Genomic DNA, 16366 nt, shown 5'->3' with positions numbered 1-16366 from the left:
AAAAGGAAGCCTTGTTTTTCCCTTCTTCGTCTGTGGATGAATCACGTTCCCACCACTGCCATTAGGTTTTCAAGCCTCCGAAGCTGCTGGTGCAGGGCTGAAAGGGCAAGTAGTGACGTTCCTGAGAGGCAGGGAAAAGGGGTGAGGAGTCTGGGGTAGGGAAGGGCCAGCGCCCAAGAAGGGAGGGAGCAAGAAGGGAGGAGTGGTCTTTTTTTTTTTTTTTTCCCCTCCTTTCGCTCTGCTGTCATTAGATATTTTCAGCTGAAATCAGAAGCAAGCCCTACCGCCTGGCGAGCAAGAGGCTGACTAAAGACTCTTTACTTTGAACAGAATCTCAGAGCTTCAACTTTTTTTTTTTCCTGTAAAGGAAAAATTGATTTTCCTTGTCTTTGTTTTATAAGCAAGAAGAGGATTTAATGAGAGAGTTTTTTCCTATCATCCCTTCAAATTAGAGTTGTCTTCCCTTCTTCACTCTTTCTTTTTTCCTGACAAAGTACATACTGGATTTTTATTGCCTGCTTTGGGCTACTCCACCACATGCGTCAGCCGTTATGTGTAGCCAGTTAATTCTTAATTTTTCCACTGGAATTATCGCCAGTGATGGAAATGGTGTGTGCTTCTCTTTCGGTCAAGATCTGCCTAAGGTATAGCATCTGGAAGCATTTATTGTTCATATTATGAATTGTAAATTGTAAATTCATCATCCCAGTGCTCTGAAGTTGGCCAGGAAGTTCTCAGTCCGTTCAAGGAATTGGGATTCTGCTTGGTTTTCTTTAATTCATTTTTTGACCCTTTGAGGCTTTTCTACATAGAGAAGTCTGGAAGTCATAAATCCCCTTCAGCTCACGGTAAGAAATTTGGAGCTCTGGACTTGCGGGAGCGCGGTGCTCCCCCAGGTTGACAGTGGGTACGTCTCCTGCATCTTACTTCCTCTCTTCTGCATTTGGACAAAATGTATGAACGGCACAAGAGGCGCTACAGCCTATGTGACATCTCCAAGGTGGACAGGACTGTGGACGTGGTGTTGCTGAAGGTAAGGGGCCACACTCCATCCACTCCAAAGCTCTCAGGCTCTTCTGTCTCTGAATCCAGTAGCTGGATTCCCTGGCCCCCCTGTATTGGGAGAATGGCTGAGAAGTGTGCGTGTGTGAGCAGTGGGGAGTGTTGGGTTGGGTTGGTGATTTTAAGGTTCTTAGCAGAATATCTGAACAGAAACAGTGGGGACTTCAGAATCAGCATTGAGCCGCTTACTGTTTCAGTGTCATTTTGCTTGCTTTAAAATGGATTCTTATGCTCAGGAGAACCTCATACTCTTGAAAATCACAGACGGAGAAATTCACCTTCAGAGTTGCCCTTTCCTCAGATGTCTGTGTCCCTCTGTCCCTGTCATCCCCACCCCTCTCCTCCTAACCCCAGGCCCCCATCTGGGGGGGCGGGTATCTTTCTCTGTCAGTCTCTCTCCTTCTGCCTCCGTCTCTTTGTCTTTTGCCCGAGTCTTTTCTATCTGTTGTTTCTGCCGTCTCTCCTCACAGCTCTGAGGGGAAAGATAGACAGTACTTATTTCCTTTGGAAGGATCTCCAGTCAGTCTATTTATTAAAGTGGCAGAGTGGCCCCTTTGGCTTTGTTTGACTGCTTTTCAGGTCTAGCCTTTGAATGTTAATAGCTGTATTTGTTTGTTTTCTCCCGGTAGTGATGCTGGGTGTCTAAGCAGGATGGGGGCGGAGACTCTGGATGGCTGATTGCTCGCAGAAGGCATCCTTGAATCTAAAATTAGCAAGGACTCCTCCAGGCATAAGATGGGAGTCTGGGAATGTTGGACGACTCAAGGAGCACTTCTTGGAAGTTTAGCAATTTTCTGGCAAAGGCAGGGGAAATTGGAAGCCAAGCAAGTGCTTCACAGTTGCCAAAAAAACCTCAGTACCTGAACTTGTGAAGGTGTGGAGTCAGGGGAGTCCAGGCAAAGTAGTAATGTATCGCCCTGGTCAGGGAAATAGTGGAGCTCTTGTACTGATTTATCAATTCAGTGTATTACTTGAGACTCCTTAATTCTTTTCATTGGTCCATTGAGGCCAAGAAACGGCTCAGAAGGCTAGACACAGAAGTCAGTGAAATAACACTACCATGCTGGACGAGGGGCTAGGTGGAGGAGTTGTGACCGTGGAGGGAGTGGCGTCTGTCCCTCCATGATCGCTGTCAGGTGGTGGTTTGATATGCCAGGCCGAGGCTGACAGCAGTGGGCAACTTGGCATTTTGAACTTGATCCGAGATATTATTCATTTTAGTTTCTCTGAAATGTGATTTCCGCTGTGAAATCACAGTGATGTTTTAAAATTTTTGACCTCATGTTTAGGAGAGACTAGTTTTTAGAACCTTTATATGCTTGACTCTTTATGATTTTACCTGTCTGGGGGGAAAAGAAAGAAGGAAAAGAGGGGAGGGAGGATAGAAAATCTCAATCTGAGTATCACAAGGAGTATGGTACATTTAAAATAGTGCTGAAATGTTCAGTGCTCTTCACTCTCATGGGGCATGAAAGCCCTCAGGAATGGGGCTAAAGTAGCACAGGCTTATTGGCCTCGTAGATGCTGTTTTACAGTTTTAACAAAACACTTTTATGTATGTTATTTTCTTTGAGACTGACTGGTCAGGCAGCAGCGGTTCCCCCGCCCCTTCATATGAAGAGATTGAGGATTCTCCTGAGCCAGGGTGAGGAACGTAAAGGACTTGAGTTATGTGATTTTTTTCCCACAAGGCCACAGCTAATAAAGGACATAATTAGGTTTTTTTTAGATGTACCTGTGTTTGTATTATTTTTTTGCACCATACGGCCCTTATGCAATGAAAGATTTTCACTTCTCAGAAAGTAAGCATTTATTACAAATAAGTAAACACAAAGAGTCCTGAAAATACGCTATTTTCAGTTTGAAATGAGGCGGGTGAGTTTGGTTCTGATTCTTTGCTTTGGAGACAGAGAAGGTGACATCACTGAGAGCTCTACATGAAAACTATATTAATGACCCGTTTGATGTCAGACGTGCTAGGTCCAAGGGGCACACGGATCTTTAAAGTCCTCGTATTGCTTAAAGACAGGCAGTAAATAGAGAAACAAAAAGTACAAATTACTGTTAGCGATTTGATAGAAATAAACAGTGTGTCCTGTGGGAATAATGGGAATCGTATTTCAGATAGAAGATCTTTCTGAGGTGCTGACATTTAAAAAACTGTTCCCTAGAGGATAAAGAGATGCTGGAGCTATATACCAAGGGAAGGCGTTCCAGAAAGAAGGAACGGCAGATACAGAGGCCCTGAGGTAGGGAAGAATGGGTAGGGCCATTGTGATGAGAAAATACTGAGCAAGCGGGGTGGAGTCATAAGCAGGCCCTGGGAGGGCTGGGCCTTGACAGCCATGGTGAGGAGTTTGCTTTGCTTAGATATGTTACTTCTCTATTTTTTTAGATCATTCCGGCATGTGGGAGTCACTTAGGCTGCCGTTATGGTAGTCCAGGCATGTTGAAATGGCTTTGTGGTCTGAAGTGGTAATAAGTGGATGGGTATGAGATACAGGCATTTAATTTTTACATCATTCCTAGTATTTGTCTCATTTTACATGTGGAAAAACAGATTCGGAGAGTCAGTAATTTTCCAAAGTTCTCACAGCTCACACATAGTAGGTAATAGGATGCAACCCCAGATCTGATTGTTTTCAAAGTTCATGTTTTTTCTTGCTACCCTAGGTCTCTTGAGTCAGCCAGTTCCTCTTATTACATGAATATGTATATCAATTTTTATTTATATTTATATGTATTTTTAAAAATCTAATTTTTCTATCGGAAGAAGTCTTAGAAGTTATCATAAGCACTTTTTTCCCCAGTGCGGGAATTCGTTCTACAACACTTTGGACAGGTGCATGATCTCATCTAAATTCATTTTGCCACACAATTTTTAGAATGATTTTTAGTCATTCAGAAGTGGTCTCCAGTTATCTTCCATTTTGAATTTGTGTCTTTAATCAGTGTTTTTGAGTATAATTGCTTTACAGTGGTGTGTTAGTTTCTGCTTTATAACAAAGTGAATCAGTTATACATATACATATGTTCCCATATCTCTTCCCTCTTGCGTCTCCCTCCCTCCCACCCTCCCTATCCCACCCCTCCAGGCGGTCACAAAGCACCGAGCTGATCTCCCTGTGCTATGCGGCTGCTTCCCACTAGCTATCTATTCTACGTTTGGTAGTGTATATATGTCCATGCCACTCCAGTGGTTTTTTTTTTTAAATAATTATATTGGGTGTATAGGCCACTTCAGTTCTCAAGTGATCATGTATATTTTCTCACTCCTTTTCTGTGGAAGATTGCTTTATTTTATAGTAAGGAGTTTGTAATTTTTTCGTCTACTCACTATATCTAAACAGTGTCCCTCATTCGTACTAAATGCGCAGTAAGTTTTGTTAATTGAATGAGTTAATCTTTTAATATTTGTTCATGTTATGCAAACTATACTTAATGTGCTGATGAGACGGGGGTAAGAACAGAGAGATGAATTATGACAGTCATCACAAAATTTAGATTGTGAGCCTGTCCCTTTGGTATCACACATTTACAACTCCAGTCCCTCCCATTGGCATCTGAATAATTCACTGTAGATTAACTTCAAGATTCTGATCCTCTTTTATATACCCATACTTTCTTGGGCTTATTCCACATTCTGATCTGTTCCCTTTGTCAGTTCTGTACAGTTAGTTTCATGGTAGCTTTTCTGCATCAAAGCCATCTCTTAGGATTTCCCTAAGGCTGGGCACACTGGTCTTTATCCTCAGATCAGCTCTTGCTTCCCATCATCAGCCCCCAGTATCCTCTGAAATCTTACCTCCTTTCTGAATTTTTTTCTAAATAATAAGGTGTAGGTTGATAGTATCCTTTGGTCACCCATGCCACCATCCCCCAGCCCAGTACACGCATACACACTTCTCTTCCTCACCTTATTGGTTACCCCTCTCCCCCAGTGCATATATGCCTTCTGGCTCTAATGATCAATAAGTGGTTGGTAACTATGAATCATGTGCACAGAATGGGATAAGGAAGAATTTTAATTCTTGGCAGAGGCCCTTTGGTATCAACATGCCCATTTTCCTCAGCATCCTTCAAAAAGCTAGTATTGACCTCACAAGTTGGTGAATGATAGGACCCTTTGTCTGACGCGGTTCAGTAGCTAACTCATGAGCGCATTGAGTAAGAGACCACTCCTAACACATGAGGATACCAAGTATCAGGAACTTACTGCAAAAACTAGCATACCAGAAAGAGGGGAGTTGGAATCTAGGATTAACTGCTGACTTAAACTGATTTTAGTACAGGGACCATTTCTGTTTTACTAGTTTTATTACTTTGGGTACCTGGAAAAACATTGCCTACTAATAATAACATGATTTTTCATGTTACTGATGATTTATTGAGAACTTACTTTGTCGCTAATAATTCAGAGTATCGGATGAATGGTTAAAAGATTTGCAACCATGTTTTGCGTGCAGTGAGTAAAAATGTTCACGGAGGAGGATGACCCCCTCCCCATCCTTGATGTTTGGGCAGGCCACCTGACCTCATTAGTGAAAGCACAGAAGGAGTAGTTTGTCTTTAACTCCAGTGTCATTTTCCAGAGAAATACACATCCTTTAAAAAGTTTACTTGCTTTAAGACACTTCCATGCTGCTTCAAACAAAAGACATAAGGAGGCTAAGGATTGAAGACAACTATGCCTGTCTGCTCAGTTACACTCAGATTCCCTGAAAAGACTTGGACTCAAGTGTTGGCTTCCATGTCCGGATGGAGGGGTTTTTGCTTCCTTTTGTTCCAGCCTTGTAACTCTGGCTAGATCTCCTGAGACAGTTGCAGAGGAAGTAAATACAGGCAATGGCTGGGAAGGCTGGGTGTAACCATGAGCTGTATTATTAGGATGTTCAGATATAAACAGTAGCAGAAACACTGCCAAAAACAAGAGTTCTCTCTCCGCTGAAAATATGTACAACTCTATTTTCAGACTGATGGGAACGCAACTTAGGTGTGGTTTAGATAATCACAAAGGATCCCAGGCTTCGTGACAGGAATGAAAAATTACCAGGATGGGTCGACATTTCTTTTGAATTAACTTCTCTTATCCCGTGTTCCATGTGCACTATAACTCACCAGGACTTTGGATGTTCAGTACTTGTAGTGTCCATGGTCTGGTTGTCATGGAGATATAACGTGGACAAAGGACTAAGTTTGTGTTTTAGCTACAGAATCATAAATGGAGTCAGAGCCAGAAAGTGGTTTTTGGTAACTTATTCCTCCAAAAGATGTGAATATTTAATGGCAAAATCTCTGTTTTCCTCATTTCCAACTACTTGATAAACAAAATTTCAGAATCATTTTGAACTGTTTCCTACCCATTCAATCAGTTGCCAATCCTGTATTTTGCTAATAATTCAAAGATTCCATAGGGCAAAACCTGGATAAAGGGGCTTATTATTAATCATTATGTTTGTTTTTCTCTTAAGCTCAAATTATTAGCAGTCTCAACACTGCTGTTTCTTTCTAGTCTGTCTCCTAATTCTGCTGGCGATCAGAATCTTCTTCCAAGCCTAGTCTCAGAGCTGGCTAAGAAGAGTGTCAGTAGTACAGAGAACCAGGTCATCATCCGGTAATATAGAAACCTGAGTCTTAGAAGTCACCTTTTGGAAAAGAGACTAACATGAGAAGAGGTGTGTTAGCATGTATATAATCAGGGCCTGGCATTTTCTCTGGCCCATATCAGGCACTCTGAAAATATTTAAGGTGGAGCAACGTAGTGTGTGTGGCCTTTAAGTTATCTCATTGTGTGAGTGAGAAACAGGGGAGTTGTTGAAAAATAGCCCCAAGACCAGGGTAAATTTATCTGTCACATCAGTGATTCTGAAACTGGGCAAAAAGCGGGAGAGATGTTTTGTAATCCAGTTTATATCTTAAACAGCTTACTTACATATAATAAGCACATTTCACACATGAATATGACCTGCTTGGTGTTGCTATTACTGTATACAGGATGTGGTTGAAAACGCTGATACATGTTTTGACATTCTTTCCACACTCCGTGCATAAGGAGTTTGTCTTCTGGTTAATGGCATTGACCATGATTGGTAGCATCTGGCCCAGATTACCAATGCTCCTTCTGACTGTGCGGCTTCTTTTCTCTAAACAAGCTCGCTTCTCTCTAACTGCTGCACACTCCCTTTTTTTGAGGGGGGGGAGGGGTCAGGAAAATATACAGAACATAAAATTTACCACATTTAAGTGAACAGTTCAGTGGCATTACGTACACTCACATTGTTGTGCAGCTATTATATCACCACTGTCCACCTCCAGAACTTTTTCATCTTTGCGAACTGAAACTCTGTACCTGTTAAACAATAACTCTTCATTTCTCCCTTCCCCCAGTCCCTGGCAACCACTATTCTGTGTTTTGGCTCTATGAATTTGACAACTCTAGATATCTTACATAAGTGGAATCATACAGTATTTGTCCTTTTTGTGACTGGCTTATTTCACTTAGCATAAGGTCTTCAGGGTTTATCCATGTTGTAGCATGTGTCAGAATTCTCTCCTTATTTTAAGGCTGAATAACATTCCACTGCATGTATGTACTACCTGTCGTTTATCCGTTCATCTGTTGATGGCCATTTGAGTTGTTTTCCCCTTTTGTCTATTGTGAATATTGCTGCTGTGAACGTTGGTGTACAAATATCTGTTTGAGTCCCTGCTTTCATTTCTTTTGGGTGTGTACCCAGAAATGGAATTGCTGGATCATAAGGTAATTCTGTTTAAGTTTTGGAGGAACCCCCTTGCTGTTTTATACAGTGACTGTGCCATTTTACATTCTCAGGAGTTTACATGCACAAAGGTTTCAGTTTCTCTGCATTCTCACCAACACTGGTTATTTTCTGGAAGTGGTTGTTGTTGTTGGTGGTGGTGGTGGTGGTGGTCGTGGTGTGTGTGTGTGTGTGTGTGTGTGTGTGTGTGTGTAATAACAGCCATCCAAAGATGGGTGTGATGTGGTAGCTCACTGTGTTTTGATTTATTTTCATTTTGTTAATCCACACTCAATTTTATGCTGTTTATGTTTGTAAGAAGCCAGCTTTCCAAGCTGCTTCATCTGTAGATGTGTGTTATCTAACATGCATGCTGCCTTCAGTGTGTCTTTTCTCTTGGTGTGTTCTGCCTCTACTCTCTTACACATTCTTTTCACCTTTTACTCAAGAACAGATGAAGCCAGTTCCAACCTTTCTCTCAATAAGCATAACTTTGTTTAGCCATTTGGAAGACATCTTAACACTTAAAACTCAACACAGTCAGATAGAAGGCACCATCATCATCTCCTCTGGATTTCCTAAGTCTGTTAAATTGTGGATTTTTGGTTCCTCTTTCTCCCTTATTTCTGTGGGTTCTGCCCTTTGTACCAGCTTGCTGACCTGCTGCTTCTTCTGTGCTCCAAAGGCCATGTCCCCAGTCCAGGCACACGCTGTCTCCAGACCAGAGCAGTCTGGGCCCCCACCTGACTGGTCTTGTGTGTCCTGGATGTCCCATGCTGCTTCTTTCCTCCCCACTGTCCGATTTTATCTGTACATTTCTACAGTTGTTTTCCTAGTGTAATACTGATTTTTTTTTTCACTCCCTTGCTTATAAAATTGGGGAGAGGGGTCCACCCTGGTAGAGAACAAAGCCATATCTCCCATTATTCTTCTTTCCTCAGTTTATACTTCTGGACACTCTTGGGCTTTTCGTGCTCCTCAAAAACATCTAAGGAAAAGTCTCTGCTCTGAGTTGTAAAGCTGTGCTCCAGAATCACTGACTGGACACATACATGTGTGTTTCTGGGAAGGGGTCCATGGCGTCCCTCGGATTCTTGAAGGAGTCTGTGCCACCAAAGGCTGTGCACTCCAGCTCTGAAGCGTCCTGACTGTTTGCTCATCCTCTTTGTCACGTGGCTGGAGTGCCCTGCCTTACCATCTCTCTCTTTTAAGCACACCTCCCCCCCTGTAGGGCTTACCTCGTATACCACCAGCTTTGTTAATAAGCTTTTCCCAAATCTCTGAGCCAGAAATGATCTTTTTTTATACTAGAGACTTCCTTACCTCTCTGGGTTTCAGGTACTAGTTTACCTATTGTATTTCACAAACTAGTCTGTTTCCCAACCTGTAGTCCCCAGTTTGTGGAGTTATTTCACGGGGTCTGATAAACCTTAGACCCATATGGTTATACGTGTGTCATCCTGGGATGTGGAGGCAGATGTAACCCTTGACATTTTAAATGAACAGAGAGGTCCCTCATACTTTAAAACTGTGGGACCTATTGTGCCAGTTGTCATCAGGATCATGATTCGTCTTTCTGTTGCTGTACCTTGACACTGTTCCTTGCCTAAAGTGGGTACAGTACTCCCCAAAAGCTGACTGGCCAACGTGTGAATGAATCAGCAAGATAGTTCTAGGAAGACTTGTTATGCTAGATTTCCCCATCCTTTCCTGGTGAGGAAGTCTTTGATTTACCTGAAATTTACTAATTTGCAGTATAGGTTTTACTTTGTTTGTGAATGAGTCCTAATTCCAAAGAAGGAACCGACTGGAACTGCATCATTGCCAGATTTCCTGAAGCTTTTTGTGTACTTAGAGACAGTGAGCCTTCTCAGTACATCATTGGTAATTAACTGTTAGTGATTGAAAATGCAGGCTCCTTGAAATAGACAAAGCCAAAACAAACAAAAAACATTTCTTTCAGTTACAGCATTTCAATGTTCAGAATATCGGCACCCACAGTTCCATATTTTAGTTGTTGCGTTATGATAATACTTTATTTTCTAAATATTTTGGTCTAAATTGAACGTTGACTCTATTTTCCAACAAATCTTCTCCAGAGATGTTAAATGCAATTTGCCAGACTTATCCAGTTTCATATTGCTTTTAAAAATTGTTTAAACAAAATTTGAATTCTGAGACAAAGTTAAGAATAAGAAGAGACATTTGCCGGGGTGGGGAAAGAGCGCTGGACTGGAAGTGAGGAAAACTGGGTCCTCACTCTGTCTCTAAGTGCTGTGTTACCTCCTTCGCGTCTCTTATTAAAGGGGGATGTGCCCCCATCCCCCTTTAATGGAGCTAGTAAAGGGAGGCAGAGTGATAATCCTGAAGGTTCTCCCAACTTATAGTTCTCTGTAAAATCATTGATGATAAGGAATTCAAAGATTATTCGCTAAACATCTACCATCTACTCATTGGGAGATCCGTAGAATAAAAGATGGGATTCAGTTCTCAAGAAGCTTACAGTCTTTTGAGCAGATAAAGTTACCAGTACAATATAGTTCACACACAACTATACCATCCCCAAATCTAGCCTCAGTTAGTGTGTGGCCTCTTCTTGAAAATGGTAGTGTGCCTTCTTGTGGGACAGGAAAAAGGTCAAATCTAGGTGACAATACTTTGCAAACTTTAAAGTACCATGAATTGAGAAATATAAGGAGATGTTTTACAGTTTTAATTCTGGTATCACCTGTCTTGTTAAAATTGTTCTTTCCAAACTCACCACAAACCTCACAGTTGCCCAATTCAGTAACTTCCTTTCAAAAATTTATCAGTTTTGACTTCTCAGCAGCAGTTGGCACTGTGGACCTACCTTCTCTTTTCAGCCCTCTGCTTCCTTAACTTCTGTGAAACTCATCTCTCTGAATTCTCCTGCCTCTACAAGGGCGTGGCAATCTCTGACCTCCCCCCTCTATATATTGTGCAATGCCTTGTATGAAGTGAAAGAGAAGAATTGTTATTCTGGCCCAGTGTCTGTATGTCACATTTGTGACCTGGGTAGAAATGTATAAAGCATTTCAAGTATGGTTTGTCATTAGAGTATCCCATTCACTCTAATTCCCATTTCTGTTGGTCACAGCACACCTTGTCCAGGTCAGCACACATTTCAGTGCCTCATGTGTGCAAAATGTTATGGAACGCTTATTTACTTAACATTTCCATGTCTCTCTCACATAAACTATGAGTTCTTTGAGGACTCAGTTCTTTTACTACTTCTTTTAAGGCTTGACACAATGTTTTGATACACAGAAGGTTTTAGTACTTTTTTTTTTAAGCCTTTATTGAATTTGTGACAGTATCGCTTCTGCTTTATGTTTTGTTTTCTTTGGCCACAAGGCATGTGGGATCTTAACTCCTGGACCAGGGATCAAACCCACATCCCCTGCATTGGAAGGCAAAGTCTTAACCACTGGACTGCCAGGGAAGTCCCTATTTAGTACTTTTTTTTTTAATAAAAGAAGGAAGGAAACAAATCTGAGGGTGCTTAGCATTGTGTCTTTATAGAATCTTCCTTTCCTAGGAAGTAACCAATAGATTAAAAAATATTTTCCATTTTAAAAGAATGGAAGGTTGGAAGTATATCTCATATACTCATATGAGGGTACCATTCATACCTGCTAGTTTGGCTACAACCAAAACACAGACAAGAACAGTAACAAGTGTTGGCAAGGGTGTGGAGAAATTAGAACACTCATACGTTGCTAGTGGGAATGTCAAATGGTGCAGCCACTCTGGAAGTCTGGCAGTTCCTCAAAATTTTAAACATAAAGTTATCATATGACACAGCAGTTCTACTCCTAGATGTATACCCAAGAGAAATGAAACACGTCCACCAAAAACTTGTGTATGGTTATTCACAACAGGATTATTCATAACAGCCAGCAAGTGAAAACAGCCCAAATGTCCATCAGCTGAAGAATAAATAAATAAAATGTGGGCATGTCTATACAGTGGAACATTATTTGGCAGTAAGATTAAGTACTAATACATGCTAAGACACGGATGAACCTTGAAAGCCTCTTGCTAAGTGAAAGAAGCCAGTCACCAAAGACCTCATAACGTACAATTCCATTTATATGAAATGTCCAGAGCAGGCAAATCCATAGAGACAGAAAGTAGATTACTGATTGCCTAGAACTGGGTTTGGGGTGGGGTGTGACTGCTACTCAGTTTCTTTTTGGTGCCATGAAAGTATTCTAAAATTAGTTAGTGGTGATGCTTACACAACTCTGTTAAATGGGTGAGTTTTAGAGTATATGAATTACATTTCAATAAAGGTCTTAAAATGCAAAATTACACACACACATACACACACAAAATGCAATGTGGTGTCCTGGATTGGATCCTGGAACAGTAAAGAAGATTATTGGAAAAGTGAATGAAATCCAAAGTCTGTAATTTAATTAATAGTAGTGTACCAGTGTTGGTTTCTTAGTATTGACAAATGTACTGTGATTATGTAACATTGAAGAAACTGGTGAGACCCTGTGTATGAGAACTCTGTACTATCCACGTTTATAAAAATTAAATTTTTAAAAAAGTAACACAGTCATTAAAGAAAATTCAGGAAGCTATAGAAAAATTAAAATGGATATTAGTTGTCTCTTTATCATTATTCAAGCATAACCACTCAGTGAAAAATTGAATCAGATTAGAGTTTTTCACCACATAGGTGTGATCACATTGAGAGATTTTTGGCTGCCACTGTGTTTAAGTGTTTTAATACTGTTTAATATAGACTAATTTGTCAAAGTGTGATGGGTCTGAGATTTTACCCTGCTTGTAAGGTACCAAGTTAGCCTGACAATTTCATGGCTGCTGGCTGAAGTCATGGAACTCCTGGGTCAAAGACAGATGAATTTATTACTCATCGTTCAAAAAGCACCATGAACATCAGCTTAGCTTCTCGTTGGTTCTTCTTGCTTCCCTAGTCTCACGGGGGCAATACGGAGGGGCCTAGGTAGATGCTCTGTCACAGCTGAGGAACCCCAACGTTAGGAAACCGGAATTTTTACATTGGGCAGTAAGCCTACCTGACGTTTGCTCTGATTCAACACATCTGCCCTTTGCTTCAGAAAGAAGCAATATCTCTATCTTCCAAGGCTGTTTGATACATAGACATTCTTGAAAAGGTAGTCTAGAACAAAAGGACAGTCAGTGTCCTTTGCTCACAAGACATGCAGAAAAAGGGGAGACCCATGGGGAATTGCCTCCCACCGCTAATATGTTCTCATCCTTGTTATTCAGAAATTAGTGTATTTAGTTAGAGGTTTGATTTAATTTTTATTTCTTTCAGTATTTATTATATATTATTTTAAGTAATACTCTTAAATATTTTTTTGTTAAATAATACATTATTTTAAATAAATATTTATGGATTATTTACATTATATGTTATTTTGCAAAATATAACTCACTTTCTGTAACACACAAATGCCTAAAATTACATGAAAAGTGTAGAGTATTAGTCCCTCAAATATTGAAGGCAAGAATGTTCGGTTTACTTATTGGCTATGGAATGATGTGTGAAAAGGTGACGAAAAACATTCTCAGATAAAGAATTTTAACAAAGTTTCCTAAAATGTTGACTGAAGAGGTGTTGAAGATCATGGAAGGGGAGAGAGCAAAGTCCTGATAATGCAGAGCGGCTTGGCATTCTTCGCTGTTTAAAGGAACTGCTTTTTTATTTCTGTTACCTATTTAAATTTGTTGCTCTATTCATGGAGCAAAAGTACAGCAATTCTGGACTCTTGCTTTTCCTGTTAACAGAGAAACTTACTTCACTGGAAGTGAACTTTGGCTCACTTCAAATGAGATGCAGTTCACAGTAAGAAAATCCTTCTCTAAATGGAAGATTTTTTTGTTTGTAAAGAAAATTTGCTGTTTCAGTTCTTTGAAAGATGTGGATAGGGTTTGTTAACATTACTGAATTTGAGGTTTCTTCCTTAGGCACATTCAAATTGCATTTTGAAAGGGGATATTTTGCATAATCTCAGGGAACCTGCTGGAGATTTTCTTTTCCATTCAAGATAACTTTCAAATTTTTGGCATCATTTTGTAACACACCAGGAATTGAAACATTGATGGCCCCTGGTCCCCACCTCCTCTCCTCTCTAATGGTGAAAGAGCTGAAATGAGCGAATGACTTGGTGTTTTGTTTCATGGTTATTTGCAAGCAGCCTAATTCCTTGCATTTCTTCTTTGTCACACAGTTGTAATTTGACAGAATGTCCCATAGCTTTCTACCTTATCCCACCGCAGCATACTTAGTAAAACTGTTGGTCCTTCTCACCAATATAGTTTAGTATCTTACCAAAGATCAGAAATTTACCAGTAGGTACACATGATATTGTAGAAACCGTTAAGTAAAATCATCTTTGAGCATAATAAATATTCACCTACTTGGTAATTTGTTTGGATACTCCTACTTATATTGTTTAGAATCCACTGAGTGTTTCAGTGTTAATGAAACTAGAGGATTATAATGTTAAGGTGTTTGGGAGTGGTAAAAACTAAAATGTAATATTATACTTCTCTTTTGGGGATACATTTTTTCAGCTTTACTGCGATATAATTTATATACAATAAAACTCACCAATTTAAGTTCACAGTTTGATGAGTTTTGACAAATGTTTGAATTGTGTAGTCACTGCCACAGTCATGATAGGAACATTTCCATCACCCCTACAGTTCTCTCCTGTCCCCTTGCAGTCAGCCTCTTCCTCCAGTCCCTGTTAATCACTAATACGCTTTCTTGTATAAATTTCGCCTTTTCTAAGGTATTATATAAATGGAACCATACAGTAGGTAGTCTTTTTGTCTGGCTTTTTTCTTTTAATTTAACATAGTGATCTTGAGATTTGTCCATGTTGTTTGTATCTGTAGTTCATTCCTTCTGATTCTGAGTCTATTGCATTGAATGATGTATCACAATTCGTTTATCCATTTACCCATTGATGACAGTCTGGGCTGTTTTCAGTTTGGGGTTATCATGAATTGAGCTGCTATGAAATTCCAGTAAAAGTCTTTGTGTAAAGGTATATTTTGATTTTTGGGGTGGTAAATACCACAGTGGGATTGATTGCTATGTTGTCTATAAATATATGTTTGACTTTATAAGAAACTGCTAAACTGCTTTCTAAAGTGACTTACTATTTTGCATTCTCCCAGCAATGTTACCAGTGTTTCAGTTGCTCCATCTTTGGCAACACTTGGAATTACCAGTTTTTAATTTTAACCATTTGAATGGCTGTAGACTGTTATTTCCTTGTGGTTTTAATTTACTTTTCCCTGATGATTAACGGTGTTCAGCATCTTTTCCTGCATTTATTTACCATTCATAATCTTCTTTGATGAAATGTTTATTCAAATCTTTTGCCTATGTGAAAAAGCATGTTTGTCTTACGGCATTGTAAGAGGTTTTGTTGTTGTTGTTGTTATGTGTATTTTAATATTCTAATTACCAGTCCTTTAGAAGATACATGTTTTGTAAATATTTTCTCCCAGTCTGTGGCTTGCCTTTTCATTTTCCTAACAATGCTTTTTGAGGAGCAAGACTTTAAAAGAATTTTGACGTAGTCAAATTTACAAGTTTTTTTCATGCTTTTTTAATGCATGCTAGGAAATCTTTGCCTAACCCAGTGTCACAAAAAACATTCCCCTCTTTTCTTCTAGAAGTTTTGTTGTTTTAAGTTTAACATTTAGATATATTTTGAGCTCATTTTTATAGACAATATGAAGTTTGAAATTTGGGGGAGATTTATTTCTTTGTTTTCACATGAACACCCAATTTTTGCAACTTCATTTGTTAAAAACCTATTCTTTCCTCATTGGAATACCTAGACATCTTTGTCAAAAATGAATAGGTCATATCTGTGAAGGTCTATTTGTGGATTCTCTCTTGTTCTTTCGATCTGTATGCCTGTCTTTATACCAGTACCAAACTGGCTTTATTAATATAGCCTTTTTAAAAAATAAATTGATTGATTGATTTTTGGCTGCATTGGGTCTTCGTTGCTGCCCGTGGGCTTTCTCTAGTTGCAGCGAGCAGGGGCTACTCTTTGTTGTGGTACACGGGCTTCTCCTTGTGGTGGCTTCTCTTTGTTGCAGAACACAGGATCTGGGCGTGCGTGCTTCAGTAGTTGTGGCACGCAGGCTCAGTAGTTGTGGCTCGCAGGCTCTAGAGCGCAGGCTCCGTAGTGGTGGTGCATGGGCTTAGTGAGATCGTCCCGGACCAGGGCTTGAACCCGTGTCCCCTGCATTGGCAGGCGGATTCTTAACCACTGCACCACCAGGGAAGTCACAATATAGCTTTTTTTTTTTCTTTTTTTTTGGGGGGGGGCATGGATTTTATTTAATGTTTGTTTTTTTTGTTTTTTATTTTTGAGTTTAAAATTTTTTAATTTTAGCATTCCAAAAGCTAAAGCTATTAACAATACAAAAACAAATACTTCAGTGAACTAAAACCTTCACTATCTCTACGTTTTTGGGAAATTATCCAAACTTCT

At 39.9% G+C, this 16366-nt stretch overlaps 1 protein-coding gene across 17 annotated transcripts in view; it reads left to right on the top strand.

Annotated features, from left to right (window-relative positions):
* AKAP13 (A-kinase anchoring protein 13) overlaps positions 1-16366 on the top strand; it is a 342746-nt gene that overhangs the window by 223963 nt on the left and 102417 nt on the right. Inside the window, exon 1 of one of the 17 annotated variants that reach the window (XM_022563421.3) lies at positions 500-1033. The exons of the other annotated variants lie outside the window; for them this stretch is intronic. Coding sequence (XP_022419129.1) covers positions 953-1033 — 81 coding nt within the window. The 5' untranslated portion in view covers positions 500-952. Of the gene's footprint in view, positions 1-499; positions 1034-16366 lie in introns of those variants that run through there. 17 annotated transcript variants of the gene reach the window in all.

This window comes from Delphinapterus leucas, chromosome 2 (genome assembly GCF_059928025.1).
Source record: "Delphinapterus leucas isolate spDelLeu-1000000601 "Yukka" chromosome 2, BTC_Dleu_Yukka2, whole genome shotgun sequence".
NCBI classification, from domain to species: Eukaryota; Metazoa; Chordata; class Mammalia; order Artiodactyla; family Monodontidae; genus Delphinapterus; species Delphinapterus leucas.
The sequence above is the reverse complement of the archived record's forward strand: the minus strand, read 5'-3'. Positions and strand labels throughout refer to the sequence as shown.